General features: G+C 41.4%; 2 protein-coding genes across 2 annotated transcripts; both read left to right on the top strand.

Moving 5' to 3' along the window:
- The first annotated feature begins 716 nt into the window (after positions 1 to 716).
- Positions 717 to 1864, top strand: LOC126502273 (uncharacterized). The gene is made up of 3 exons (XM_050143142.1): positions 717 to 746; positions 1110 to 1296; positions 1415 to 1864. Exons 1-3 carry the CDS (start codon positions 717 to 719, stop codon positions 1855 to 1857), a joined length of 660 nt encoding a protein of 219 aa, XP_049999099.1. The 3' UTR covers positions 1858 to 1864.
- Positions 1865 to 1881: 17 nt separating this feature from the next.
- Positions 1882 to 26617, top strand: Zkscan2 (zinc finger with KRAB and SCAN domains 2). The gene is made up of 7 exons (XM_050143362.1): positions 1882 to 2405; positions 3175 to 3361; positions 6194 to 6264; positions 6634 to 6760; positions 13546 to 14235; positions 18719 to 19210; positions 22188 to 26617. The coding sequence occupies exons 1-7, from the start codon at positions 2007 to 2009 to the stop codon at positions 23105 to 23107; spliced, it is 2886 nt and encodes a 961-aa protein (XP_049999319.1). The 5' UTR covers positions 1882 to 2006; the 3' UTR covers positions 23108 to 26617.
- Positions 26618 to 27841: the final 1224 nt, after the last annotated feature.

Raw genomic sequence — 27841 nt, forward strand, 5'->3', positions numbered from 1 at the left:
CATCCATCACCTTCGGCACTTGCATCGCTCTACTGAGGTCTGAGCGCCCTAAACTATAAACGGAGGCACCCCCATCCTCTGGACGGGATTTTTGTCAAGACAAGGCTTGCTCGATCCGTAATTAGTCTGTCCTTTGGATCTCATCCCGAGAAAGGCTTCTTCCAAGAAATTTACCCAGGCCTCTTACCTAGACCAAATCTCAAATGTGTTTCTTTTCTTGGAAGAAATCACCACAACTACAGAGAACATTATTTGTGACTTGTTGATGTTTTCCATGTCCAGCAGATTGAAAATTCAAAAATGGTAAGAGGATCCTGATTTTTTTTCACCCCCTTCACCATGTCTGCTAGGAAGCCAGTACACAATATATATTATTTTTTAAATGCAGTTAAGACAAGCTGTGTGCTGGCTCTGATCTATGCCCTGGCAGACACTAGGTGAACCCACGGACTGACTATCTCTGGCCTTCCTTCAAGTTATGCCTTGTATACATATGATGTTTTATGCCTCTGGGATGCCAGAATTGGTCAAATTATGAAAAAACCTCTGATTAATAAGTCATTGGCCTGTTTTCTAATGAGCTACCGGCTCTGAGAATAAGATTTGTGTTGCCCACTAATGAATGTCAAGAGCCTAAAGTACTGTCACATATAGGCAGGCACTCCATAAATACTGGATACGTATTCATGAACTGGTAGGTTCTGGGACATCGAGCTATGGAGTTTCACAGCAGTAGAGAAATCCAGGTCTGGTTTATTAGGTACCAGGTAGCCCTTTTAAACATGCTTGGCCACTCAGACCCGGAGCCTTGCACAATTAAGAGATTCCCAAAAAGAAAAATGAGGCTTCTCCTGACCATACATTTGAACAGAGTCTATCACAGGGCCTTCCTCAGAAGGAGTGCTGGCTCTAAGGACCCCAGACAGCAAGCACTCTAAATATGTATGGCCAAACCGTGGCTGTAACCCTTCCGCCAAACAAAGGAGTCCCTCCCCCCTCCCACTCCCCACGCCGACACACACACACACACACACACACACACACACACACACACACACACACTCGCATCCCCTTTCACTAAGAAAACCACTCCACGGGGCCGTCTCCAGGGCCTGCGGCAGGACGCTCACTGCCGCTTCGCGCCGTGCTTCACAGCCTCTGGAGAAACGGGATCCGACCTCAACGTGTCCCTCCGCCCCGACCTCATCCCTCGCACCCTCACCCCTAAAGTCTCTCGGCGGCCAGTCACGGTACCGCGCGCTCTCGCGAGACTCCTCCACGCAGCCCCCCTCGCCTGCAAGGAAGCCTCACGCGGACCCCCGCCCCCCCTGTCGCGAGCGGCGCATGCGTGGCCCCGCGCCTCCCAGTGCCCCCCGCGCTCCCCGCTGGGCGAGCTGACGAGGCTGCGCGCCAGCTCCTCGCCCCGCGAGGCCTTACCTCGTCCCGCTGCTTCTTCTCCTCCCCACCCCCAACCCTGGCCTAGGCCCTCGGCAGCCTCGTGTGGAGGAGTCCGGAGTGCCGCGGGCGCTGCTGGGAGCCGCCAAGAGCCCGGTCCCGGCTTCGGACACTCCTGCCCCGGCTGGACACCTGCAGCGGCCTGGACCCGAACCGAGAGCCCTGGGCCGGCCGCGCCTCCGGTGCCTCGCGGACACACCCCCTCCCGCTCCCCGCCTTAGCCCAGCCCGACCTCAGTCCCTGTGTTCCCTCCTAGCCCAGAGTCCGGTTCTCTTCCCGACCTTGGCCCCTAGAGAACGAACCTCAAGGGAGGGGGCACAGCTTGATTGGAGAAGAGGGCGGGTTTGCAGACTTTTGGGGTGGATGCACATTCACCTTGTCAAGATTCTAATAAAAATTTGATTAATCAGCCCTGGAGTTCCTTGTTCCGGCTGACGCGCTATCTTTTATCTCCCTCCCGAACCGTATTTCCAAGGGCATTTAAGTAGGGGGCACTCGGAAGCTCCTCTGGGCCCTTCCTTGGAGCTAGACCTGTTGGCCCTGGTTGGGTCATGGCTACAGTCCTGGACTCTCAGGTCGACGTGGAAGTTGAGGAGTGCATCATCATGAAAGTGGAAAAGGACTCGGAGTGGGCATCAGAGCCCATTCGGGCGAGATCAGGAAGCACCGAATGTGAGTCCTTTCGTAAATGCTTCCGGCAGTTCTCCTACGAGGACGTGACGGGACCCCACGAAGCTTTCAGTAAACTCTGGGAACTCTGCTGCCGGTGGTTGAAGCCAGAAATGCGGTCCAAGGAGCAGATCCTCGAGCAGCTAGTAATAGAACAGTTTCTCACCATTCTCCCGGAGAAGATTCAGGCTTGGGCACAGAAGCAGTGCCCAGAAAGTGGAGAGGAGGCCGTGGCCCTGGTAGCGCATTTGGAGAAAGAGACCAGAAGACTGAGAAAGAAGGTGAGAGAGGATTTTGAATGAAGGGGATGGGAAAGGCAGGCGGGCAGGGCTACCGTGCTGGAAGCAGAGCTCATTATAGAAATAAATGGTACCAAAAAAAAAATCCATACGCTGAATCCTCCCCAAAAGCAGTTTTTCATATTAAATGGAGGAGAGAATATGGCCTGTTTGTTCTAATCCTTGGTATAATGTTTCCACCAAAACTATCTAGACAGTATTAAATAGTTAATGCATCACAGGGTTTGTGTTTGGTGGGAGGGGGAGATGTCATGGGTACCTGAGCATCCTCTCTAATCCTTTACTCTTCCAGACATTGTCTTGTGAAGTGCACTTAGTGCCATGGTCCTTGGCATTCATCCAGTTTAACTGCTAGACCGTCATTTTTCAGCATCCTTGCATGCTGGTATAGTCATTTTCAACACCCTTTTGTCAACTCATGAAATCCTGCAGTGTTTGCCAGGTTTGTGGTTTCACCTTGCACAGGAGGTGTTTAGGAGTTGGTTTTATAAGTTTTCAGTTAACTAGTGTTCAGATTAGTTTGTGTGCACTTGATAGATACAGGGTCTTTGTAGTAATGACCACCACCCCACCCCACCCCACGTGCACAAAAAAAAAATGCAATTAAAAAGTGCTCTCCTGTCCCTGAACTCCTATGAGTCCATTTCAGTCCGGAGAGACATGATTCCTTCTCAGTTCTGCTGCCCTTTAGTGCCCTGGTTTGCAGGTCTTTTCCTCTACTTTCCATTATGATATTGACTTTGCTTTGCAGGTCAGTGGACCCCTACACTCAGAGAAGCAAGCCCCACCTGGAACTGTGTGGGAAGTAGCTGACTTTGAGCCAGAGCAACTGGAGACCCAGCACAGGGTTGTTCCTCAGGAAGAAGCTGGAAGCCTCCACTCAGGATACCAGGAACAGCTGAGCCAACAAAGAGAGTATAGGCCTTTACCCAAAAATGGTAAGAAGAATTCAGAGTACACCCAGATCAGAGACCATGTAGCCCTACATAGTATCCCAAAGACTATGGCTTGCTCAGTATAAGTACCTTTGATATCCATTTGAAAAATAAATTGAATACTTGTAAAGAAATTTTTCATCTGTTTAAAGAGTCAGGAATATGTGCTTACCAAAGTAAATTAGGATCATAAAGATGGAAATTAGGGAAACTTAGATTGCCCAGGGCAGCTCTGAATCTGGTCAGTTGTTTTAAAAATCTCCGCTCAACATTCACTTTATTCATGTGTGCTCTCAGCTGACCACAAGCAACTTGAAAAACTGTTGAGAAATGGAAACAAAATATTTTTATTCCAAAACTTGACTCACAAGATAAAGCATCCCAGAATGCTGTATGAAAGGGAGAAATGGTAAGATTTCCTAAACAAGGGATACCACACCTAACTGGTGTTCAAACAAGGGCAGCATCTAGCTGCCCTCCATGTGGATACAAGAAGTCAGATAGAAGGGAGAGAGCTGTCTCCCCAGCCCAGTTACCTTTCCATCTCCCAAAATGTGTCTTCACTTCACTTCACTTCACTTCACTTCATAGGCTAGCAGAGAGATCTGGAAAGAGCCTGTCTAAAGACTTCATTTAGTTCTTGTTTCCCCCCACACTGTGATCTTGGGCTGAAAGAGGCAAGCAGACCTGAGTTCATAACCCAGCTCTCCTATGTTTTATTTTTGTGGACTTAGGTTCTTTCTCAAACTTTCTATCCTCTCATCTGTAAAAGAAAAATAGCAAGGTCCTTAATGGGCCATGAAAAATAGCCAGTGCATGCATAATAGTGTTCAATAAATACTAATTTATTTTCTCTCATAATGGAAAAAAATATTTTTAAACTTCAGCTATGAGTCGAAACAGCTTTCACTGAAAGAAAAGATTCACAGTGGCTCTCTGCCGTAGCCAACCCTATATAAAAGAATGTTGTTGCAAATATTAGTGGACTCTGAATTGCCCCGTATTTCTTTGTATCAGAGCTCCCTTTATCATATGAGTTAGGTGGCTCCAGTAACTTTAAGTGAGAAACTTGGTGTGATAACAAATACCTATTCATAATGTTTCTGGACATTGCCATCTATGGTGATAATTTCAAAAGGATAAAAAAAAAAAGTCTGTTGAAGACTGAGGAAGGAGGACAGAAATTTGAGGGCTGGATAGCTCAGAAAGATAATTAACTATGAAGGAATGTGATAAACTTTTCAAAGACCATGATGTTTCCAAGAAAATTATTTGGGGACTGGTAAGATGACTTAGTGGATAAAAACACTTCCTGCCAAGCCTGATGACCTGAATTCAATCCCTATGGTGGAAAGAGAGAACCAATTCCTGAAAGTTTTTGTCCCCAACCTCCACATACAGACCATGGCACCCACATGCAGACAGACAGAAACACACACAAATACACATAATTTTAAGTGATTTTTTTTTACTTCTATAGAAAGGCGTAGCAAGGTTCTGAGCTCTGCTCACATGTAAATTACTCTTGAAGGTGAGCTCAAAGAAGGAGATAGACCATTGAGATTGCTGTATAAAAAGTTCTCTTTTCTCCTGCACTGAGAAGGTTATTTAAGAGCTCGTTATACCCATTGCTGTACAGTTTGCTGTGTTGGCAGGACTTAGCTGAGAACTAAATTCTCAGTTCTTAAACTATTAGTTTATGCTAGGAATGACAAACCGGTAACTTGTACATTAAGTAGGACTTGTATATTTTACCTACAAAGCATTTTTGTTTAGGATTTGGAGTTTTTGTTTTTGCTCTTTGTTCTAAAAATTTGATATCTCACAAAAGTCCCAGGTTTCTGGTGTCATATTTAGGGTTTCTGTTGCTGTGATGAAAACACCATGACAGAAGCAACTCAGGGAGGAAAGGGTTTATTTCACTTCCACTCCCACATCAAAGGAAGTCAGGACAGGAACTCAAACAGGACAGGAACCTGGAGGCAGGAGCTGATGCAAAGGCTATGGAAGGTGCTGCTTACAGGCTTGCTCAGCCTACTTTCTTATACCATCTATACCCACCTGTCCAGGGGTAACACTATCCACAGTGGGCTGGACCCTCCAGATCAGTAATCAATCAAGAAAACACCCCATGGGCTTGTCACAGGCCAGTGGGGGCAGACAGAATTTTCTCAATATACAGGTTCCCTCTTCCCAAATGACTCTAGCTTGTCAGGTTTAGATAAAAATGAGCCAGCACATCTGGCTTCTCTTGGAAACATCAGAAATGCTGAGTCTTCAAGTGTTACAGTCTCATGCTGAAGCACCATCTAGAGCCAAGCATAGGCTGTGCTCTTCAGTGGAGCATGCTCTCTCCCAGTCTTCTCCTCGTGCACTGGATTACCTGCTTGCTCCGGAAGCATTGAAGTTGTGAGCCCAGCATTAGGATAAGGTAGATTTGGGCATTGCTCTAAACTCATTGAAAAAATCATCCATTCCTATCTGTAGATTTTGATATGCTCTCACTTCTTTCTTTCTTTCTTTCTTTCTTTTTTTCTTTCTTTCTTTTCTCCCTTCCTTTCTTCCTTTCTTTTTTTCTTTCTTTTTTTGTTTGGAAACAGTGTTTCTCTGTTAGTGTTTTTTTGTGTAACAGACTGTCCTGGAACTCATTTTGTAAACCAGGCTGATCTCAAACTCATGGAGATCCACCTGCCTCTGCCTCCCAAGTGCTGGAATGAAAGGTGTGTACCACCACTGCCCAGCTGTGCTCTTGTTTATTAAAAGGAGAAGCAGCATGAATTAAAGCACCACAATTCAGACTACTGTATACCATAATTGTTTCTTCTCTTTTTCTAGCTCACTCTTCTCTCTGGGTTCCTGTCCCTCGTGATGAATGGAACACTGTAGATCAGGAGGTGACAACCCAGGTAATTTACTCCCAGGTTAATTGTAATTGTCCTCCTCCCTGGCCTTCCTTCTAGGGAATTCAGTCACATTTATTTCCCATGCTTTTACTAGCCTGCATTGTTTACACTTCTTCCAAAGAGATTTCTCTCTTCATTTCTTTTCCAGAAGAGGTTAGACTCAGTCTTCTCAGTAATGAACTCCTTGCTGGACCAGCTCTCTTACATTATCGCATCCTCATTATTTACCGTATCTTGCACTTACCTCGACACATGACACACATATTTCCTCTACTCAGTTCTTTAGGGCCCTCCTCTGCTTCATCCGTGGCTGTTCCTGATTTAAAGCCTTTGCAGTTGTCTTGGTAGTCACTGGTGTCAGTGTTGTTACAGGAACCAGTGAAAGATGTCCACACAATGAGAAGCTTGTCCTACAGAAAGAGTGTACATCAGAGTCCCACTCACAGGGATCTCCACCACGAAATCAGGAAGGAAAGTGCAGGGAGCATGGTTTCCCTGGGTAAGCATTCTTATATTTTAATTCCTACTGGTGATAAACAGTTGTAAATGTTAGTGCTTAAAGCAGTAGGTCTCAACCTGTGGGTCATGGCCCCTTTGGCAAACTTTTGTCTCTAGGTATTTGCACTATGACTCATAACAGTAGCAAAATTACAGTTATAAAATAGCCACAAAAATAATTTTATGGTTGGGGGTCACCACAACATGAGAAACTATATTAAAGGGTCACAACACCAGGAAAGTTGAAAACACTGGCTTAAAGAATCTCCACGGATCGTCTGCTGTAGTTACTTATCTCTTCCCTTTCCTTATTCATGTACTCTTTCCAAAAAGAACATTATAATAGTAGTTACAACACTGAACAGGAGTTGTATATGAATACCATATTTATAGTACAGGAAATACAAACTTACATCCACCAGCCTAAAGGTCTGTGAAGTCACCAGGTATTACTACAGTTTGTTTTTATTTAACAATAATGACCTCAACAGCTAACGTAGAGCTGCCTAACGGGTGGATCGAAATCTTAAATATTGAATAAAAAGTGATTTAAATCTAGTAACCTTGGTGAATTATTTAAGTAGACAAGTGTGAAGGCTTACATGACCACTATAGTGTCACTCTCCAGGCAAGTTTCCAGAGGACTGTCTCCATCTACTTCACAGGGGAGAGAAATAGTATTCATTCATGTGTGAGTTTTAATTCAAATGGCAAAGACTAATGAGTAATATCACAACCAGAACGGGGCGGGGGGGCAGCTCAGTCAGGAAAGTGCTTGGAAGCATGAAGACACAAATTTGACCCTTAAAGTCCACATTTGAAAAAGTGAGCGGTGGTAGAATGTACTTGTAAACCCATGATGGGGAGGCAGAGACAAGCAGATCCCAAGAGCTCACTAACCAGTCAGCGTAGCCTACCCAGCCTGACAGTGGTATACTTGATCCCCTAAAATATGAAAAAGGTGAACAAGGTAGGGGGATTGCTCAGTTGGTAAAGTGCTTGCTTAAGAACCTGAATTCAATCCTCAGTACCCGTGTGAGAGAGAGAGGGACGGAGAGAGAACTAAATGTAGTAGTACATTCATATAATCCTGGTCCTGGGAGTGAGGCAGACACAAGTGGATTCCTAGAATTTGTTGGCAAGCTAACCTAGCCTACTAGGTTAGTTACAAGTCAGTGAGAGAACTTCTCTAAAAATATAAAATAGAAAGCCAGGTGAAATGGCATAGTTTCTAAAACCCAGCTCTCAGAGGCAAAAGCAGCCAGATCTCTGAGTTAAGTTACAGGCCAGCCAGAGCTGCACAGTGAGACCCTGTCTCAAAAAAAGAAAAGAAAATGACAGTACTTAAGGAATGCCACCTGAGGTTTGCCTCTGACCTCTACACATATATACACACAGGTGCTCCTGCACACACATATACAAGGTTGGACTGTACCTGAAGAACAACACCTGGGGTTATGCTCAGACACACACACACATATACACACAGGTTGTTGATGCAAATGTGTACTGATACCAATTTTATAACCAATGGATATAGAGCATACATTATAAACACTATAATTCTGTACCGCCTGGTGAGTAACTGCTAGCCATACATATGTTTCAATTTTCAGTTTGTGGCTGGAGAGATGGCCTACCAGTTAAAGGCGCTTGCTGCTCTTCAGATGTGTTTGTTACCTAGCACCTACATGGTAGCTCACAGCCATATGTAACTCCAGTTCTAAGAAGGGACTACACATACATACATCTAGGTGTGCATGTGCACACACACATAAGATTTAAAAAATGAGTCTTTTAAAAAATTTTAAACAAGTGTTAAGTTTATTGCGTTAATTAAAATTTGGTGCAACTAAATTCCTTTGTAGCCATATTTAAGATATTCAGTTGCCATATAGAATGGCACAATTAATACTACACTCATCATCACAGAAAGTTCTACTAGACAATACTAAATATAATCGTTGAAGTTCAGAAATTAGGACCAGTGAGAAAACTCAGTGAGCAAAGGTATTTGTTGCTGAGATAAGCAATGGGAGTTCCATCCCAAAACCCACATGGTAGAAAAAGAGAACCAACTTCCAGAAGGTGTCCTCTGACTTCCATATCCATACTATCGTTCACAGACACTCACATACACACATACATTAATTAATTGAGTCATAAAATAATAAAAAATATAAGTACTGAGATTATAAAATAAACAATATAATAAATGGATAAAGGCAAATCAATAATTATCTTTTATTAAAAAAACAAATTTTTAAAAAATTACCAGTATAAAATATCACAGCATTGCCAGGCAGTGATGGAACACACCTTTAACCCCAGCACTCAGGAGGCAGAGGCAGGCAGATCTCTATGAGTTCAGGGCCATCCTGGTCTAAAGAGTGAGTTCCAGGACAGCCAGGGCTACACAGAGAAACCCTTTCTAAAAAAAACGCTATGTATCACAAAATTAACAAGGTGGTCCTCAAAAATTATCAGGCACCCTATTGTCTGCTTTGAGTCACTCATGAAATATGCCATTAGTGAAGAGGGACTATACTTTGAGAATTCCAGTTCAGCCTGTCTCCTTTATTATACAATTTCATATGAAACAACCCAGGCCCAGAGACACCTGCCCCAATCTTTTGTTGTAGATTGTAGATTAATTCGTTATGGACTAAATATGGCCTGTAGATATTTTGGTCTACATGATATTTTAGTTAAAGTTAGTGTAGAAAAATTTACATTTTTTTCTTAGAAATGAGACTTTAGAAACAGTCAACCCATCCTCCTGCATGGCAGTACTTGACCAAAACTATGCCAAAGGCTCAACTGCCATGGTTCCTGCTCTGGCCGCTCATTCCCTGCTTTGCCTTCCTAGAACTTCTGAGTACTTGAGCCTATGTGCCTCCTCTTTTACTTCTCTCACATAAGAAGTAAAGAACAAGTCTCCATCCCCAGTGCTTCTCAGAAAGGGTGTGATTTGATGGGCTTCTCTAGGAAAATCCTGCAAACTTTCTGTGTGTGCTATGTGGAGAAGAAAGCTAAAGTCCATTGCATACATACTGGATACTGTGTGGAAAACTGCACTAGTCTTTGAACAGATGGTGTTATTCCTCAGGATACAGTGAGGTTAAAAAACTTGCCCTCCAGCCTGGTGGTGGTGGTGCACACCTTTAATCCCAATACTCAGAAGGCAGACGCAAGCAGATCTCTGTGAGTTGGAGGCCAGCCTGGTCTACAGAGCTAGTTCTGGGACAGCCAGGGCTACACAAAGAAATCCTGTCTCAAAAAAAAAAAAAAAAAAAAGAAAGGAAACTTCCCCCCCACACACACCAAAAAGTGAAACAAGCTTTGAGTCAGCAGTGTGACTGAGATTCCCATTGGAGACACTTGCTCTTCTCAGGACTTAGAGCAGCAGGTACAATTTGTTTCATGTTCTTACTGTTTTTATTACATTGATAGGATGGGCTTGTTTGGAGTTTTGGTGTAGGAGGTCCTTCTGTTTATGTGTTGCTTTCACTGGTAAATCAATAAAGAAACTGCTTGGCCTGATAGAGCAGAACTTAGGTAGGCGGAGAAGACAGAACTGAATTCTGGGAGGAAGAAAGCAGAGTCAGAGAGCCGCCATGGAGCTGCCAGGTCAGACATGCTGAATCTTTCCCAGTAAGCCATGACCTCGTGGTGACATACAGATTAATAGAAATGGGTTAAATCAAGATGTGAGAGTTAGCCAATAAGAGGCTAGAGATAATGGGCCAGGCAGTAATTTAATTAATATAATTTCTGTGTGATTATTGTGGATGTAAGCTAGCCGGGCAACCAGGACAAAAAGCAGGCCCTCTTTCCATCAACAGAGTTTTTTAGTTAATGAAATGATTTATTTATTTTCAGTATTCACTAAACATATATCTGTACCAATTAAAAGTGAACTCTCAGTCATGTGATGGTGGCACACACCTTTAATCATAGCACTTGAGAGGCAGAGGCAGGTAGATCTCTGTGAGTTCGATGTCAGCCTGGTCTACAGAACAAACTCCAGGACAGTCGGGGCTTTGGGGGGGGGGGTGAACTCATTGATTATTTTTCCACTTCATGAAAAAGAAAGTAGATTGTAGTTTCTTTTGGATAGAGAAAGGCGTTTGATATGACTCAGACCCTGAAGCTAAATTATAAGGTTTATCTTCCCTCCTCTTAATCTCTTTAAGCAAAACGGTTTCACATTGTTTATTTGATATATCTACACCAAAGTTTTTGTTTGAATATTTGTTTCTTCTGCCAAATTTTTCCAAACTTTTATTGTATAATTGGCAAATAAAACTTTATAAAATTAAGATGTGAAATTTTATTATTTTATATACATTATGCAGTGATGACCTCAATTAACACACCATACCTTACATAGTTAACAGGAAGGATACTTAAAATCTACTCTCAGCTAGTGACAAATCTGAAGTACACTATTGTAAGCTATGGGCATCACTAGATCCCAGAATGTATCCTGTATATAGCTACAATTCGTTCTTTATATGTACCTGTATTGCCTACCTCAAACCGTGCAGAAACCAGTAGAAACCACTATTGTATTCCTGTATATATTGGGTTTTTTTTTTAAGATTCTACTTAAAGCTCAGATAGTATGATAATTGTCTTTCACTATCTGGCTTATTTCACATGATGTAATACACTCTGAGTCCAGGATATCTAAAAATTTTAGATATAGAACTCATTCTTTCTATAGTTCTCTTTTCTTTTTTCCATTTTACAGATTTTCACATATACTTTATTATTACTTTTGTGTGTATGAGTATTTTGCCTACGTGTATGCCTATGCATCACCTGTGTGTCTAGTGCTCACTCAGGGAGGATAGAAGAGAGCATCAGATACCCTGGAACTGTAATTATAGGCAGTTGTGAGCTACCTTGTAGGTGCTAAGAATCAAATCCAGGTCCTCTGGAAGAGTAGCCAATGCTCTTAACCACTGAGCCATTTTCAAATACTCTTTATTCATCCATTGATAAAAAATTTTTGTTTATGCCATAATTTTCCTTAGGTTTGTAAATTATGTTCCAGTGAATTCCAGAGTGCTGGTGCCTCAGATGTAATTTGGTTTCCTTTACAAATATATACAGAAGTGAGAGAGCTGGGGTGCATGACAGTTGTCCCAAGTAATTTTTCAAGTTCATTTTTCAAGTTACATCCATACTGTTTTCCACAATGGCTGGATGAGTATACATTCCCACCAACAGTACATAGGGTTCATTTTCTATACATCCTTACCAGCACTTACTATCTTATCTTCTTGATGCTAACCATTCTAACAGATGTGAGGTCATACTCATTATGATTTTGTTCTTTTCTGTTAATGATGTTGAGTGCCTTCTCGTGCACTTGTTGGTCATTTGCACATCAGATTCTTTGCCCATTTTTATCAGCTGTTTTTCTATGAATTATATGGTTCCTTGTACATTTTAAATTTCAACCTTTTACAACATATATGGTTATAAGTATTTTCCCTAGACTGAAGGCTGTTTCTTTACTTTGTTGATTATTTTTCTTGCTATGCTAAAGCTTTTATTGCCTCTTTCGTTGTTATAGCCAAAAAAAAATTTTTCCAAGACTAGGGTCAATTACCTTTTTCCCTATGCTTTCTTTCTTCTAGGACTTTATGGTTGCAGGTCCTATGTTTAGGTCTCATGTATATACATGCATGTGGGGGAGTACAGGGTGTTTGTGTACATATAAAGGCCAGTGGCCAGTGTCTGGTATCTTCTTCTGTTGTCTTCCTCCATACTTTTTGAGGCATGGTCTCTCACTTGCCTGTTGCCGTGTTCCTTGCAATGGTGGTCATGGACTCTAACCCTCTGGGTTGGTGTCCATGGTGCTGGAGCAGTAGCTGAGAGTTTATATCCTGGAGATCCTTCTGCTGGGATTGCAAGCACATATCACCAAGCCTGCCTTTTTCATGGATGCTGGGGATCAAACTCAGGTCCTTATGATTATATAGCAAACACTTTACCAACTGAGCATCCTCTCCAGCCCCACATGCATTTAATGCATTTCAAGTTAACTCTTGAAAGTAGTATAAGATAGTAGTCCAATTTCACTCTTGTACATGTAGATACTCAGTTTTCTTAGCACCATTCATTGAACATACTTTCCTCTTCCCTTATCAAAGATTAGTTGACCATATGTGGATGGATTTATTTTAGGGCTGTCTATTCAAGTTTACTTTCTTTGTTTTATGGAAATACCAGACTTTGTGATTAATATAGCTTAATACAAATTCTTTACTTCACTAATAGCCCCAGTTGTGTATTGTGTGCATGCATGCATGGGTGTGTGCATGTGTGTATGTGTTGGGGCACATATATAAGTAAAATGAACAAATACTAAGTTAGCTGTGGTGACTCTGGGACTACACCCTAGCACTCGGGAGACTGAGGCAGAAGGATTGTTATGAATTTGAAGCCATCAGTGAGTTTCAGGCTAGCCTAATCTACAGTGTGATATAGTGTCATCCAAAAGAAAGAGTCAAACCTAGAGAAATATGTCTTACTGTTGAGAGTATTCCTGAAAGAATTAACTAGATAAAAGCAGTATATACATGAGAGTAAGATAGCATTTCTAAATTTCTGTGCTTAAAGACATCATGTAAATAACTACTGTGTGCACGGTCCTGGCTGAGGAATGCTGAGCTGTAAGCAAAGAGTCCAGGAGAGCTTGCTTCAACAGGAGATTGGGGTGTGTAGTAATGACAACTGTGCCTACTGTGAAACATGTTTCTCTTACTGTAGGAGGCACTGTGTCTACATCTAACAAGATAGCCCAGTTGGAACAGAGAAAGGAACCGTGGGCTGTAGGTCTCCATTCCTCAAATAAGAAAAATAGTGTTCTGACAAGCAACTACATCAAAGAGAAATCAGTGCATGCTGTTCAAGTCCCGGCAAGGAATTCAGGGAAAGTGTGGCGAGAACAGCAACAGTGGGGTTTAGAAGATGAAAAAATTGCAGGTGTACACTGGAGCTATGAGGAAACCAAGACTTTTCTTGCAATTCTCAAGGAATCTCGCTTTTATGAAACACTCCAGGCTTGTCCCCGAAATAGCCAGGTATATGGTGCTGTGGCTGAATGGTTGCGAGAATGTGGCTTCCTTCGAACACCAGAGCAGTGCCGGACCAAGTTCAAAAGTCTTCAGAAAAGTTATCGAAAAGTGAGAAATGGCCACATGCTAGAACCCTGTGCCTTCTTTGAGGACATGGATGCCTTGTTAAACCCTGCAGCCCATACTTCATCTACTGATAAGACAAAGGCCGTGATCTCTCTCCCCAGACTAAAGAGCATTGGCATTGGTGCTAAAGAACAGGTCAGTTTGGTGGAGGAGGAGGAAGAAGGCGCTGAAGACTCCGATGGTGATGAAGTGGGTATTGAGTTTACACGCAAGTCTGAAATTCGTTCTGCCCCTGTCTTATTTCAAAACCTAAGTGGTAAGAATTATGCTGGTTTTTTTTTTCTTGGTGTGAAGATAGAAGTGTTTCCTGTGGAGAGTGTCGTAGATTAGACTAATCCTGGGGAGGGTTATCGCACTCGATGCTGCTTTCACTATGATATTGCCCCACAACTAAAAGGGCACGTAGGTGTTTGTTGCTGTCCCTAGCACAGCCTGAGTAACAACTCTGAGAAGCCTGCAAGCTCTTATTCAAGTTAGAGCTAAACATGCATTTAAATATTCAGTGGTCAGGGTATAGAGATGACTCAGTGGATAAGAGCACAGGCTTCTCTTACAGAGGATCCACGTCCAGCTTCCAGCATTCACATGGTAACTCATAACCATTTGTAACTCCAGTTCCAGTGAACCCAACACCCTCTTCTGGCCTTTGGGCACCAGACACACAGATGCAGACTTTCATATATATACATGTCATAAATCATATTTATTATATACCTTCCTATGGAAGGGATATCATAAATCATATTTATTATACCTTCCTGTGGAAGGAAGGTAAGTGGAGCTAAAGAGTTCAAGTGTCTAATATTATTTGAGGATTAGTATAACCAGTTGTATTAGTTTGTAATAGATGAAGGATATCTTATTAGTCCATACAGTATGGCCAGTTACAAAACAGTGTAAAGGAGAAGAGGAAATGAAATACAAACTTTATTCTGTCCAATTTAAAAGGCAAGAAAGAAGAATAAACAGAACACAAAACAGTGAGTCACATAAAAGTAATAGGAAGAGCCAGGCCTGGTGGCACACCAGCTATAACCCCAGAACATGGGAAACAGAAACAGCAAGAGTTTGAGGCCAGCCTGAACCATATAGCAAAGCCCCTTCTCTAAATAAATAAATACAGAAACATATGTCTTGGTTACTTTTCTGTTAATCTAAAGAGTTTGTTGGGGCTCACAGTTCCAGAGGATTAGAGTCCATGACCAGCATGGCAGGGAACATGGCAGCAGGCAAGCAGTCTCGGTGCTGGAGTAGTAGCTGTGATCTTACATTTTTATCAGCAAGTAGAAAGGGGGGGAGAGACAGAGACAGAGAGAGAACTCTAAACGGGAAAGGTGTGAACTTCTGGAATCTCAAAGCTTTCCCCCAATGATATGCCTTCTCTAACAAAGCCATACCTCCTAACCTTCCCAAACAGTTCCACTAACCATGGGGGCATTCTTATTCAAACTGCCATATCCTGGCCCCCATAGGCTTGTTGCCATATAATAAAATGCATTTAGTCCCCATAATCTTTCAGTCTCAAAAGTATTTAAAAGTCCAGAGTCTCTTCTGAGAGTCAAGGCAGTCTCTTAATTGGAACCAACTGCAAAAAAAAAAAAGCATGTTACATACTTCCAACATAGAATACCACAGAATATATATTACCATTCTTAAAGGACGAATGGGAGCGTAGTGAGGAAATACTGGACCAACACAAGACCAAAACCCAGCAGAGCAAACCCCTAGTCTTGTAGTTCTGTGTCCAATGCTAAAAGCCTTTCATGACTTTTCCCTTCCAGCTTTGCTAACTGGAAACATTTCTCTTTTTTTGAGCTGGTATCATTCCCCATATGCAGCTCTCCCTGGCAGACATCCCATGACATTGGTACCTCCAACATCCTGGGGTCTCTAACACAATCCAGTCTTCACTTTCACAGCTTCACAAAGTGACTTTTCTGCACCTACGTGCAAGGACTCCCCTGCCATATGCCTGTCCCTAATGGCTTTCCTTAACTGGGGAGGAAGATTCACAGCCCCTTTACTACTATATCTTTCATGACTCAAAAGATAGAATCCTGTGGCTGAAGTTGCCAAATACTACTGCAAACTTGGGGTGGAATCTGGACCTCCTTAAATTACATTTGCATAAGTTTTGATTTATTGCTTTCATTTGTTCATAAGCTTTCCTTTGTTTCAGAAGCAGAAAAATCCTTGGCATTTCCTTTTTACAAGCTGGAAGCTTAGCTGAATGGGGTGTTGTCCTGTGGACACTATTCTTTATTCCATTTCACATCAGGCCTGTCTTTAAAGTTCTCATCTCTTAGAATGCAAGATTTGGCTCCAGCATTAAATTTCCTGTTGCTTTTCTTCTCCTCAGATTGTACAGTTTGTATTTCTTTTTGCTCTGCTTGCTCCTTTTCATCATAGACCCTCATAAAAGTGATTACTAGTAATCACATGATACAGTAAGTATTAGGCTACCCTGAAATCTCTGCCAATACATACTCCAAAACTCTTCAGTTAGCCTTACACAGATTCTTAAGACAAGGGCAAAAAGCAGCCACATTCTTTGCAAAAATATCATAATTATGGTTTCTAGCTCAATGGTCTCTAGCTAATAATTGTTCCCCTCTAAAACCTCCTGAGTATACAAGCCTCCATGGTATACATAGCTGTCAACACACAACTCTTCCATATTCTTACTAGGATAGCCCATTAAACCTCACTTACAGCATTCAACCACTTCTCTAGTCCAAAGTTTTCCACATTTCTTCAAAAAACTACACAGTCAGACCTGTCACATCAATACCCTGTTCCGAGACTAATCTGGCTTAGTTCCATCAACTGGGATCCAGGCATTCTCTGTGGGAGTCTATGGGAGCCATTCTCATTCTGATAGAAATAAATGTAAATATATCACTAATTACAAATTCACTGAACCAAGATTAACACATTACCAAAAAAAAAAAAAAAACTACACACCCCTCATCATAGGAGATGAACCGTCTATAGAAGACAGGTATTAAAGTAAAAGAAGATTAGGCCTGCTGCTGCTAACCTATAATCCCAGCACTCAGGACCTGGCAGGATTGTAAGTTTGATACCAACTTGAACTACACAGTGAGATCTTGTTCAGAAATAAAGAAAGAAAGAAAGGAAAGAAAGAAAGAAAGAAAGAAAGAAAGAAAGAAAGAAAGAAAGAAAGAAAGGAAAAGAAAAGATGCACCATACGAACCTACTGTTGAATATTTGGAGACCAAAACACACAGAATTAAACAACCAGTTAATAACTCTTTGACAGTAGCTGCATCATGTAACAATACTGGGTTTCAATTTTCCCCGGTGGAATATATGAGTAGGAACTCACAGGGCTGTTACTGGTGTTCAGCAAGACATAACAGGTAAAGGTACTCTTAAAAGGCTAAAATGCATCACTCTTATTACTGATGTCTTTCCTAGTTCATTGTAATCAAGGTGATAAGTTCATCAATAAAATGGAAAACTAAATCAGGCTAGGAAAACCGGAAGTGTGTTCATGAGGATGTGTGCCTAAAATAAGCAGATCTGCTGACAAATGGGAGGATCGTCATGCCTACACAGGTGTTTACAAATCTGAAAACAGGAGGATAAGGCTCTTGGGTATGGTCTCAAGTGTAGGAGTTCATTGATGGAACTGGAAGTATCCAGTAAATATTGAGGCTAGCAACTACTTTTTCCAAAACAGAAAGCATGTTTAACAAACTACTAAGAAAAGTTGTATTCTGCTGTCTGTGCCATACAGACTATACTCTGTCTCGAATTAGAAGATTAGATGAGTTATCAGACTTAGAACTACTTGGACATGACTCTGATTTTCAAGGAAAACTAGTAAAAGAATTAGTAGGAGATTTCAGGCTGTTCTTTGGGGGTTGTAATCCAGTGTTCTGAATGAACTACATGGAAAAGACACTCTAGGTGGCTAAGTGCTTCAGTTAGTCTCCATAGCAGTGGCAGTGTGGAAGACCACTTCCTCTTCCAATTAAACTGCTGCTTTTGGGATTTGCCTATTCATTTGAAATCAATATCTGTGCAACTTGAGTCTTTGTAACTAGAAACATGGCATCTCACTTTTTCTAGTTAATCTTTGAATAAAGAATTACAGATTTTTTTAAACATAGACTTTACTGTGTTTTACAAAGTTTGTTTCTGTATATTCCATATTTCCTGTTGCTATCGTGAGTAAGACTTTAATTATAATTTTCTTTGTCCTTGAGAAGTTCATACATATATGCAATGAAATATAATCATATCCACCTCCATTTCCTTCCAACCCCCCCCCAACTCACCATCCAAACTTCATGTATTTCTTAACTACCCATCATTTATTTATGAACACACTAAATCCAGTAGGTGTTCCCCATGCGTATGTGGGTATGGGGCCATCCCATGAAGCATGGGTAACATACCAGTGGGAACACTCAAAAAAGAATAGTTCTTCCTCCAGAAGTTGTCAAGTGCTACATACATACACACACACACACACACACACACACACACACAAATGCATACACACACACACAACCCTATGCTAGAGTTTTGGATGGCTGTGTAGAGTTTCTGTAGCCATACCTGCTATGAGTTTGTGAGTACACTATCATGTCCAAATGATGGTGTTTCACAGTTTTTCTCCCAGAATAGGGCTTTTCTATCATTTATAGTGTGTGTAATAGAGAAGCTCCAGCCTCTTTATATCTTTAAACTTTGTCCTTGAATGGCAGGTGTGCACTGGGGCTATGAAGAAACTAAAACTTTTCTTGATATCCTTCGTGAGACTCGGTTTTATGAAGCACTTCAAGCCTGTCACCGGAAGAGCAAATTGTATGGAGTTGTGGCTGAACAGCTTCGCGAGTGTGGCTTTCTCCGGACCCCAGAACAATGCCGGACCAAGTTCAAAAGCCTTCAGAAGAGTTACCGCAAAGTGAAGAATGGCCATGTACTGGAGTCCTGTGCATTTTACAAGGAGATGGATGCCCTCGTTAACTGCCGAACGTCTGCCCTTTCCACCAACACCTCAGAAGAAATCCCACCACTCTCAAGGCAAGAAAGAGGACACATTGAGGTTGAACCCCAGGAGCCTACAATCTGGGAACCTGAAGAGACCTCCCAGGAAGCAGTGTTAGAAGATTCTAGCAGTGAGAGAATGAGTGAGGAGGAAATTATAGAAGAGCCAGAGTTCCAAGAACCTACAGACTTACCTCAAAGCCTCACAGGTAAGGGTCAAAGTCGGGGAGAAAATGTGACTTCTTGAAAAACCAGCACACCTGGCACATGGCTCATGCGTGTTGATTCACTCAGATATTTGGATGCCGTTTGCTGTTAGAGAAACAGGAAGTAGAACTGAGTAAAGTGGGTCCTGTTCTTGTGGTCCTTTCCTTCCACCCTACTTACATTCTGTTGACTCAGGTTTGGGGACTTTAGCATTAGTTTCTGTCTTGGTGGTCAGGCAGTGTTTCTAGAAATACTTTAAAGAAGAATGTGAGATTCTACCCTTAAAAAAAAAAAACTTGGAGGAGGAAGGTCAGTAAGCTCAAATCAGAAGCATTTCACTGCTGTGTAGTGTGCTTGAGGAAAAGGATGGGCAGGGACAAGATGAGAAGATTTGTCCTGGTCCTGAGCTCAGCAGCCTGCTCTTGCCCATTGGCTGTCCTCACTGGCATCTAACTGCCAGCTCAAGCATTAAATGTAGTAAACCCCACAAGTGCCCTTTAAAGCTCATTTTCCAGCCTCCTCACTCAGCATTTACATCCAGGCAGATGACATTACTTGCCAAGTAGACTGTTAATTCTGCCTACCCCTGCTTTCATTGTCATAGATAGCCATTATTCTATTCCATCTTTCTCTGTTTCTTGCCTAGACTATAAAAGTCTCAAACCCTAATTTTCTCAACCATACTTTTTAAGCGGGGAGGGCCCCAAGAGAAAGGTCCCAACTGTAGCCTAAACTGGTCTGGAACTTATGATCTTCTTGCCTCTAATTCTTGATTTCTGGGATTGCAGGCATGCGCCATCCTGCCCTGCTTATCACTTACGTTTTGATTGAGTCATCTTTAATCTGGGCTCATCCTATCATTCACGGCATATGTGCTAGTATTTTCTCTCTCTATGCTTTCCTGAAATAAAACTTCTTGCTGTGTTCTACATGCTCCGTAAGCTTTCTCATATCTAAGTCACGGTTCATGATCTCTCCCGAACCACCCACACCTTGAACATATTCAGATCTACACATCTGTGTATCCAAATTCTTTCAACTCCCACACTTTATCTTATGGTACCAAACACTTTGATGTCCTAAAACCAACCTCCCAGGCAGCAGCACACTCCTGAAGGATGGGAACTCTGTCTCTGTAGCCACAGGATATGTCAGAATGTGAAGCATTTCACACTGACTTGTTCAAGCCAATGTTTCTGCTTTGCCTGAATTAGTTGTAGAGGCCCATTAAGAGGAGCTAATGTCCAGCCAGTTACAGCAGAGCAAGGACTTCATACATATGCTGTCTGGTGATATTTATATGAGAAATCATAAAGAGTAAATCTAACCAGGTTTGTTGGCACACACTTTTAATACCAGTACTTGGGAGGCTGAAACAGGCAGATCTCTTGAGTTTGAGACCAGTCTAGTCTACAGAATGAGTTCCAGAACAACCAATGCTACACAGAGAAACCCTGTCTCAAACAAGAATAGTAAGTCCAATATAACTTCTTTCTTTAAATGTTATTTATTTATTTTTATTTTGGGTTTTTTTTCCCCTCATGTACCACATGTACATGCCTGGTAACCACAGAAGCTGGAAGAGGGTGTCAGACCCCTGGAACTAGAGTTACAGATAGTTGTGAACCATAAACCCTATTCATCTGGAAAAGCAACCCAAGTCCTTAACTACTGCATCATATCCCAAGTTCCAACTTCTTTTTTAATAACTGTGAAAAGAATACCGGTGAATATTATTTTAGGTGACTTTCAGAATGTAATAAAATTACCAGTTACTGTCTGAGTCAACTAATAGGTTATAACTTCTCTAAATCCCAGAACAATATTGAATCCAATAATAAAACCTCAAAAGGAGTACTAATGAAAAGTAACATTACTGTAGCTTCTTATATAAGTTAATGAACTGACTGTTGACTGCCTTCTCTTCCTCACCCATGCCAAAGCTAGTCCTCTAACCAGCAATTTCACTTGAATATGTGGAAGGGAAGTCAGTTGATACCTACAAGTAAGAACAAGATGTTATAGTATGTACTTAATCACAAAGATTTGGGGGATCAAAGCTAGATTTAGCCCAAGATAGTCAGCTTGTGAGATATTTATGAAAGACAATAATATGTATTTTATAATTTGCATCAAAGTGTCTGGATAGAGACCAGGAAATGTATGGGAATAGAGATGACACTGGACTAGCCATAAATAATAAATCATTGCTAAAGGTAAGTAAATAGTTCATGGGAGTTCTTTATACAAATTACACTGTTAATTCTTCTGTGTGTGTGAATTTCCCATAATTAAAAGTTAATAACAAAAACGCAGTTAACTAGTGACCAGGATGTTGCTAGAACCAAACTATGTCATTACAAAGCTTCTGGCTCTTCACTATGTCATGCTTTCCATAAAATCCACAGAGAAGTGGAATCTAAGATGTACTTTATAGTGAATGGGGTGTAATGAAAATTTAGCTTTGGAAGTATTATAAAGGAGTATTTGTATTATTGTGGTCCATGAGGTAACCAGAAAAACCAGCTACAAGATCATATGGGGAAAATAGTACCCTAGGCTAGAATCTGACTAGCTATTGAAGAATTAGAAATATCTTGAGGAATTTGGAGTTGTCCATTAGAAAATATTCAAATAAGGTATAGTGTAATATTTTAGTGTAGGTGTGAAAGAAGGAAAATAGAATGGTTTACAACTTCAGAGAGATAGACCAAGTTGTTGCTGAGTTAATAAGGATAAGATGAGGAAAGGTACCTTGGATAGCAATTCAGTTCAAAACAGTTCTGAGAACCAACATGGTAGCAAATGTCATTGGCCTTTTTATAGAACTGAAAGAGGCTAAAGCATGGTATATCAGTAAGTCACAGTGTGTAGCCATAAACATTAGAGGATCATAACCATTGTAGGCATGATTAATTATTAAATTATTTTTGTTAATGTCTGAGTTTTGTGAAATTTTACTGTTTTTTCCTTTTCCAGATTTTGAAACTGGAAGTAGTATTAAGGAGGATCCAACACAGGTAATATTTAAGAACAAAGAGCCCCACGGGGCATTAATAGAAAAGTCTAAAGGATTTGTTTTAAATACCAACCCCAGTAGATATTGTAAAAGGGAATACATCTCAGGAAGACAATGGGAAAACCTCCAAGGAATTAGACAGGGAAAACTGATGTCTCAACCTAGAGACATAGGGAAGGCTACTGTGCAGCAGAGGCCTTTTGTGGGAAGGAGACCATACAGACTTCTCAAATATGGAGAGAATTTTGGAAGGGGTGCTCGTCTTCTGTGCAGGATGACCCACCAGAAGGAAAACCCTCATAAGTGTGGTGTCTGTGGGAAGTGCTTTGGTAGAAGCAGGAGCCTAATCAGACACCAAAGAATCCACACAGGAGATAGGCCTTTCAAATGTCTTGACTGTGGGAAAAGCTTTAATGACTCCTCAAATTTTGGAGCCCACCAGAGAATCCACACTGGAGAGAAGCCGTACAGATGCGGGGAGTGTGGGAAAAGCTTCAGTCAGAGCTCAAGTCTTCTCATCCATCAGAGAATGCACACTGGAGAGAAGCCCTATCAGTGTGGAGAGTGTGGGAAGAGCTTCACCAACAGTTCTCACTTCAGTGCCCACCGCAGAGTCCATGCTGGAGAGAATCCCTACAAATGTGGGGACTGTGAGAAGAGCTTCAATAACTGCACACGATTCCGAGAACACCGGAGAATCCATGCTGGAGAGAAGCCTTATACATGTGCCCAGTGTGGCAAACATTTCAGTAAAGGCTCTTTCCTCACCAAACACCGGGAAGTCCACATGAGAGAAAAACTACTGCCATACTCTCCCTCTGGGTACTCACCAGAGAACCTGCTGAGGGGGAAGAGTGATGAATTCAGGAAGACCTTTTGACAATGAGCTCCTTTTTCCACACGCCCCTTTAGCCATCTTACCCTACTCCTCCCATTCTTTGAAGCAGTCTTTAGTTAGCTATAAATTGCAGTTCCCAAGACAGGCCTGAGAATATAAGTAAGCTAAATTATTTCCTCTACCCTCACCTCATGTCCTAACATGCTCAGATTTATTGCCTCTCTCCTATGAATCTTGACTTTCAGTAAGGTGAGAGAATAAGTTTTGGGTTTTGTTGGTTTTTTTTTTCTTTTGAGTTGAGAATAAAATTCCCAAAAGAATGTTGAGGCTAATGCTATTGTCCAGCAACTTTCAAAACTCTTGCACGTGGGTGAGAGTTCTTTTCAAATATATGAATGGTGAAACATTTTATAGTGTTATCACCCATATGAGATCTTAGCAGCAACTTGACAATGGATTTTTATGTCTGGGTAGAACTTTTAGGAGTTTGATTAAAACTATATCAGATCAATATTGGTTTTGAGGGTATAAAACAAGAGTGAAAGTTTTATAGCATCCTTCAGAAGTCTGCATTAGAAAGTTGATCCTAATTCCCTATGTTGCTGCTGAAGTCATGTTGCTAATACCTTGTCCCCCACCAAGAGAAGCACTTACTCACCCTTCATCTCCCTCTCTGTTCCTGAAGACTTAACTCCAGTGGCTGCTGCTTCTCCATGGACCAGTAGTCGTTCATTGTTCATCACAAGTCTATACTTACCTCTTAATTGTTCTAGGTGCTCTAGCCTGACCTTTTTAGACTACCTTGACCCATTCAAATGGGAGGGGATGCATGGTAGTGCTGTCTCATTAAGAGAAAATCAGACTTCAGAGTCTAGTTCTACCCTATCAGTTCTCTGACTCTTAACCTATAAGAAGACCTATTGATACGCTAGCATATTTTAAACTGCCTAGCTCTACATTTCAATGTCATATAATAGTATTTCTGAAAGTTTAAGATTGTAAGGAAGAAGGATGTGAGACCTGAAATATTTAATGGACTATTTAGGCCTGCTTTAAATCAAAGAGCTACTACCTCAGTCCAGACTATATTTCCAGGGTTGACATCACATGTACTAGCCTCTGGTTCTGAAGCTTCTAGTTCCTGTTATTAGGATCATAAACCTGACTAGAGAGTCCTAAATCATTCCACATCTCTGTGGTTCACTCAGTGAAGGTAGAGCTGGTTATAAAGTTCCACTCCAGAGAATCACCTTATTTTCCCCATTTCTCTCCTCACCTGGGGGAAATGTCTTTGATAACCCCTGGCATTAATCAGCTAAATATTGCCCGAAACTTTCTGGTGGGTAAATAGTTAACTCATAGAATTACAGATGAAATTCAAGAATTTGATCTTCCCAAACCAGTTACTTGAAGATGAGGCCTGTGGCATTCATACCTTTAATACATAGGTAACCCAGTGTAGCTTTGCTTTGGGGAGGAAGAAGTCCCAAGTATAGTAGAAGGAGAACCATAGTCAGGGCTCTTGCTAGGTTGTGCTCATGTCAGATGCTCTCTTGTTTGATAACATCTAGAGATGATATTTGTGTGAGTATATTTGAATCTTTTGAAACCCATTCAGCAAAGTATCAAAGAGGGTAGACACTAGAAAGAAAAGCACTTTATGGTGCCAACATAGGATGTAGCCTGTTGGAAGGCAAGTGACTCAGGTAAATGCTGATAACTGTTTGTGATGTGTGTTTGTTGGAAATGTTATAATTGTTGACACCTCAGTAGCTTATTTCCTGTGTATTGTCTGAATTAGAGACTTCTAATGGTACATGCAGCTTCATGTTGGTGCTCTGCCTAGACCAGTAAGATTGTGTGGTGCCAGTAGGCTTGTGCTTATAATTGTGTAGATGTTCTGGAATTCCAGCTCTAGAAAAGATGCACATTAGTATAAATTGCCACTTAGTAACATGTACACAGGATTGATACTTATGTGGAAGCATGATTCAAAAAGTAGATGGCTTGTTCACCAATACTTATATACTGTTATATAGAAGACCATGTTGTAACCTCAGAGAGGCATACAAAATGATGGGGACCATGTGGCTGTCCTCCAGCAAGGAAGTATTCCAGCAAAAAATAATCTAGTTAAGTCCTTGGTGATGTGGATGGTCAGTCACCTCATCTGGATTTTTGGTAAATTACAAATAGAAAACCAGTTTGAGCACCACTTTTTGATACATTTTCCCAGCAACAGGAAAGATCCAGGGCCTATTCTGTCTCCACCATGACAAAGTGATTGTCTCCTGTGTCTAAGATACAGCTAGGTAGGTTTGTGTTCTCCTACCTGTAATCCTAATCTTAAACAATCTGTTAGGATGTGTGTTAATCTTGTGGTCCTTTTCTCAGTTCTTAAGAAACAGATCTTTCTACCATCTTAGACCAAGGTGCTTGTGTGTTTCTCTTTTGTCAACCAATGCATGAAAGTTAGGATGAGTGATCACATCCTGAGTAATACATCTTTATCACAACTCTGTAATGATCCATAGATTTCAATACCAAGGACTTCAAGGAAGAAAACAGGTCTTTTTTTTTAAATCTTAGAAACACTGTGATTTTTATAACTTGCTGCTTCGTTGCTCTGGATGCTGGAAATCTCGACAGAACAGTTCACCTCAGCCAACTACCTACACCTATTTATTTTACTCTGTCATATTTTTTGGGAGCTTGTCTCAAGTCCTATTTTTGAACAATGGTATATGTATAAACAGATTCTTTATTTTCTGGCATTCTGGCAAAGACATTTTAGAAACTGTGTTTGTATTTCCTGCCTAGGCTTTCATTAATTTCCACAAATACCTTGCTAATTCTTACTGATGATTATGCTACATTTTCAGCCTAATTCTTTCACCTGGAAAGAAACATGTTTTTGTAAAGATGAAAACTCATGCATTAAATAGATCAGGGCTTCCTGCCACCAAGGAATGTGTATTAGATCAGAAGCCAAAAGAAGTTTGGTATTGTTACTACTTCCTGAATTTCGTTGGATAAATCACAACTTCTCTTTCTGAGTAGTTAATTGCCAAAATTTCAGGAGTGCACATGTTCATGAAGCCATGGAACATCATAGAAATGAAATGAAAGAAATAGAAAGGCCAGATTCTTACCCACTGTATGCCACCTCTGGGCCACATTGAGTCCATCTCCTGGTTTAAGAAGATGATAGCAATGCCAGCCCAGCTTGCTTAGTAAGGAGGAAGGACAAGCCACTTGTGTTCAGTAACAGGAAAACTTCCCTCTCCCTATCACCCTGCAAGGCAAAGGTGGATAGGTAGATTGGAGAAAGTACTTTATGAGTTCTGGCGCTCAGTGACAGACAAGATACATGGATTAGGAAAACCCCTGTGGAAGGAGCAGCTCAGTGATTCGTGTGGTCCAAAGCCTCCATCTCCACCTGAATGCATTCGAGGAGCAAGTGTAAATGGACATCTGTCTTCGTTCTGTATTAATGTTCGCTTAGATGTCTTCTTGAGAGCTTGTATGTGGAATGTCTAAAATAAATGACTATCTTTGATTTGCTACAATGTGAAGGATGTCTTTATTTATAAAAATGAATATTTAAGAAGTTCAAGGCCAATCCTTAACTAGTAAAAAGAACTTGAGTTCCATGCCAGCTCACAGCTGCCCTCCATAACCAGCAGGAAGAGACATGTGAATTCATATATAGCAGTCCTCCAACTGCCATTGCTGTTATCCCAAACAATAGTTTGCTTTAATTCCATGGTAAAACTGATGTTGGACAGACATACTACATGTGCATCTACAAGAGTCGCATGCCAGATTAACTGGAAGAGATCCTAGCTGTTTCCCTAAAGCTACAGTTGTAGAAAATGAAGACTTATTCTCTTAGTGTCTCCTGCTGGGCCTGAGGGGTAGAATGTAAAACAGATGGCAGAAGAGCAACAGTATGTGGGAGGGTCTTCCAGATAAAGGCCCCAAAAAGTAACAAAGCCTGAGTGCTTGTCTACCACCCAGAAGAAACAGGGTACTGATTCAGCAACATCACTAGGCTGGGAGAGCCACAGGGAGACACATGGTTTTGACAAGATCTGTGTAGAAATCTCTCAGCCCCAATTCTTCATCTCTCATCTTGGTGAGGGGAGCATCCTTTGCATAGGTAAATCTTTCACTCCTCTTCTGGAAGAATTGTCAGAACACTCCCCTTTGCACTAGCTGTTTCCCACGTGCTTTTAGCCCAAAACATCCTATGCAAAAAAGGATGCTTTTCTTTTTTGGTGGAAAATTCTGTCATTCTTTATAGTATTGCACTTTTTTAATTTGGAGGATGGAAGACAAGGTCTATGTAGCCCAGGTTTGCCTCAAACTCTTAATTCTCCCTCCTCAGCCTAGTGTTGGAACTACGGGTGAATGCTACCAAACCTTTCACAGTCTTGCTCTTGACCACTGCTTTGATAGAAGAGTTTTGTGGTTTCCATTAGCCTTTCTCACCATAACAATCATGATCAATGTAGAAGGTCAGCTGCTTTGTGCATGTATATTCTCAGTTATACAACCAGAAACCATAGGAAGAATGGCACAGTAAGCTGGCTCAGTCCAACCACTAAATACAGAGTAGATTCAAAGTGAAGGGTTTCTATCACTCATCACATGGATTTTTTTTTTTGAGACAGGATTTCTTTGCATAGCCCTGGCTGTCCTGGAACTCGCTCTCTAGACCATGTTGGCCTCAAATTCGCTGAGATCCAGCTGCCTCTGCCTCCCAAGTGCTGG

This window comes from Alexandromys fortis, unplaced genomic scaffold, assembly GCF_014885135.2.
Source record: "Alexandromys fortis isolate MF-2015 unplaced genomic scaffold, M_Fortis_MF-2015_v1.1 scaffold_45, whole genome shotgun sequence".
NCBI lineage: Eukaryota > Metazoa > Chordata > Mammalia > Rodentia > Cricetidae > Alexandromys > Alexandromys fortis.

Excerpts from the sequence above, each read along its gene's own strand:
- LOC126502273 (XM_050143142.1), top strand. The coding sequence starts at position 717 with ATGGAGTTTCACAGCAGTAGAGAAATCCAG. Across the intron at positions 747-1,109 it reads ACAGCAGTAGAGAAATCCAG|GGCCTGCGGCAGGACGCTCA; the intron begins GTCTGGTTTATT and ends GGCCGTCTCCAG. Across the intron at positions 1,297-1,414 it reads CCACGCAGCCCCCCTCGCCT|CTCCTCGCCCCGCGAGGCCT; the intron begins GCAAGGAAGCCT and ends GCTGCGCGCCAG.
- Zkscan2 (XM_050143362.1), top strand. The coding sequence starts at position 2,007 with ATGGCTACAGTCCTGGACTCTCAGGTCGACGTGGAAGTTGAGGAGTGC. Across the intron at positions 6,265-6,633 it reads ATCAGGAGGTGACAACCCAG|GAACCAGTGAAAGATGTCCA; the intron begins GTAATTTACTCC and ends GTGTTGTTACAG. Across the intron at positions 6,761-13,545 it reads AGGGAGCATGGTTTCCCTGG|GAGGCACTGTGTCTACATCT; the intron begins GTAAGCATTCTT and ends CTCTTACTGTAG.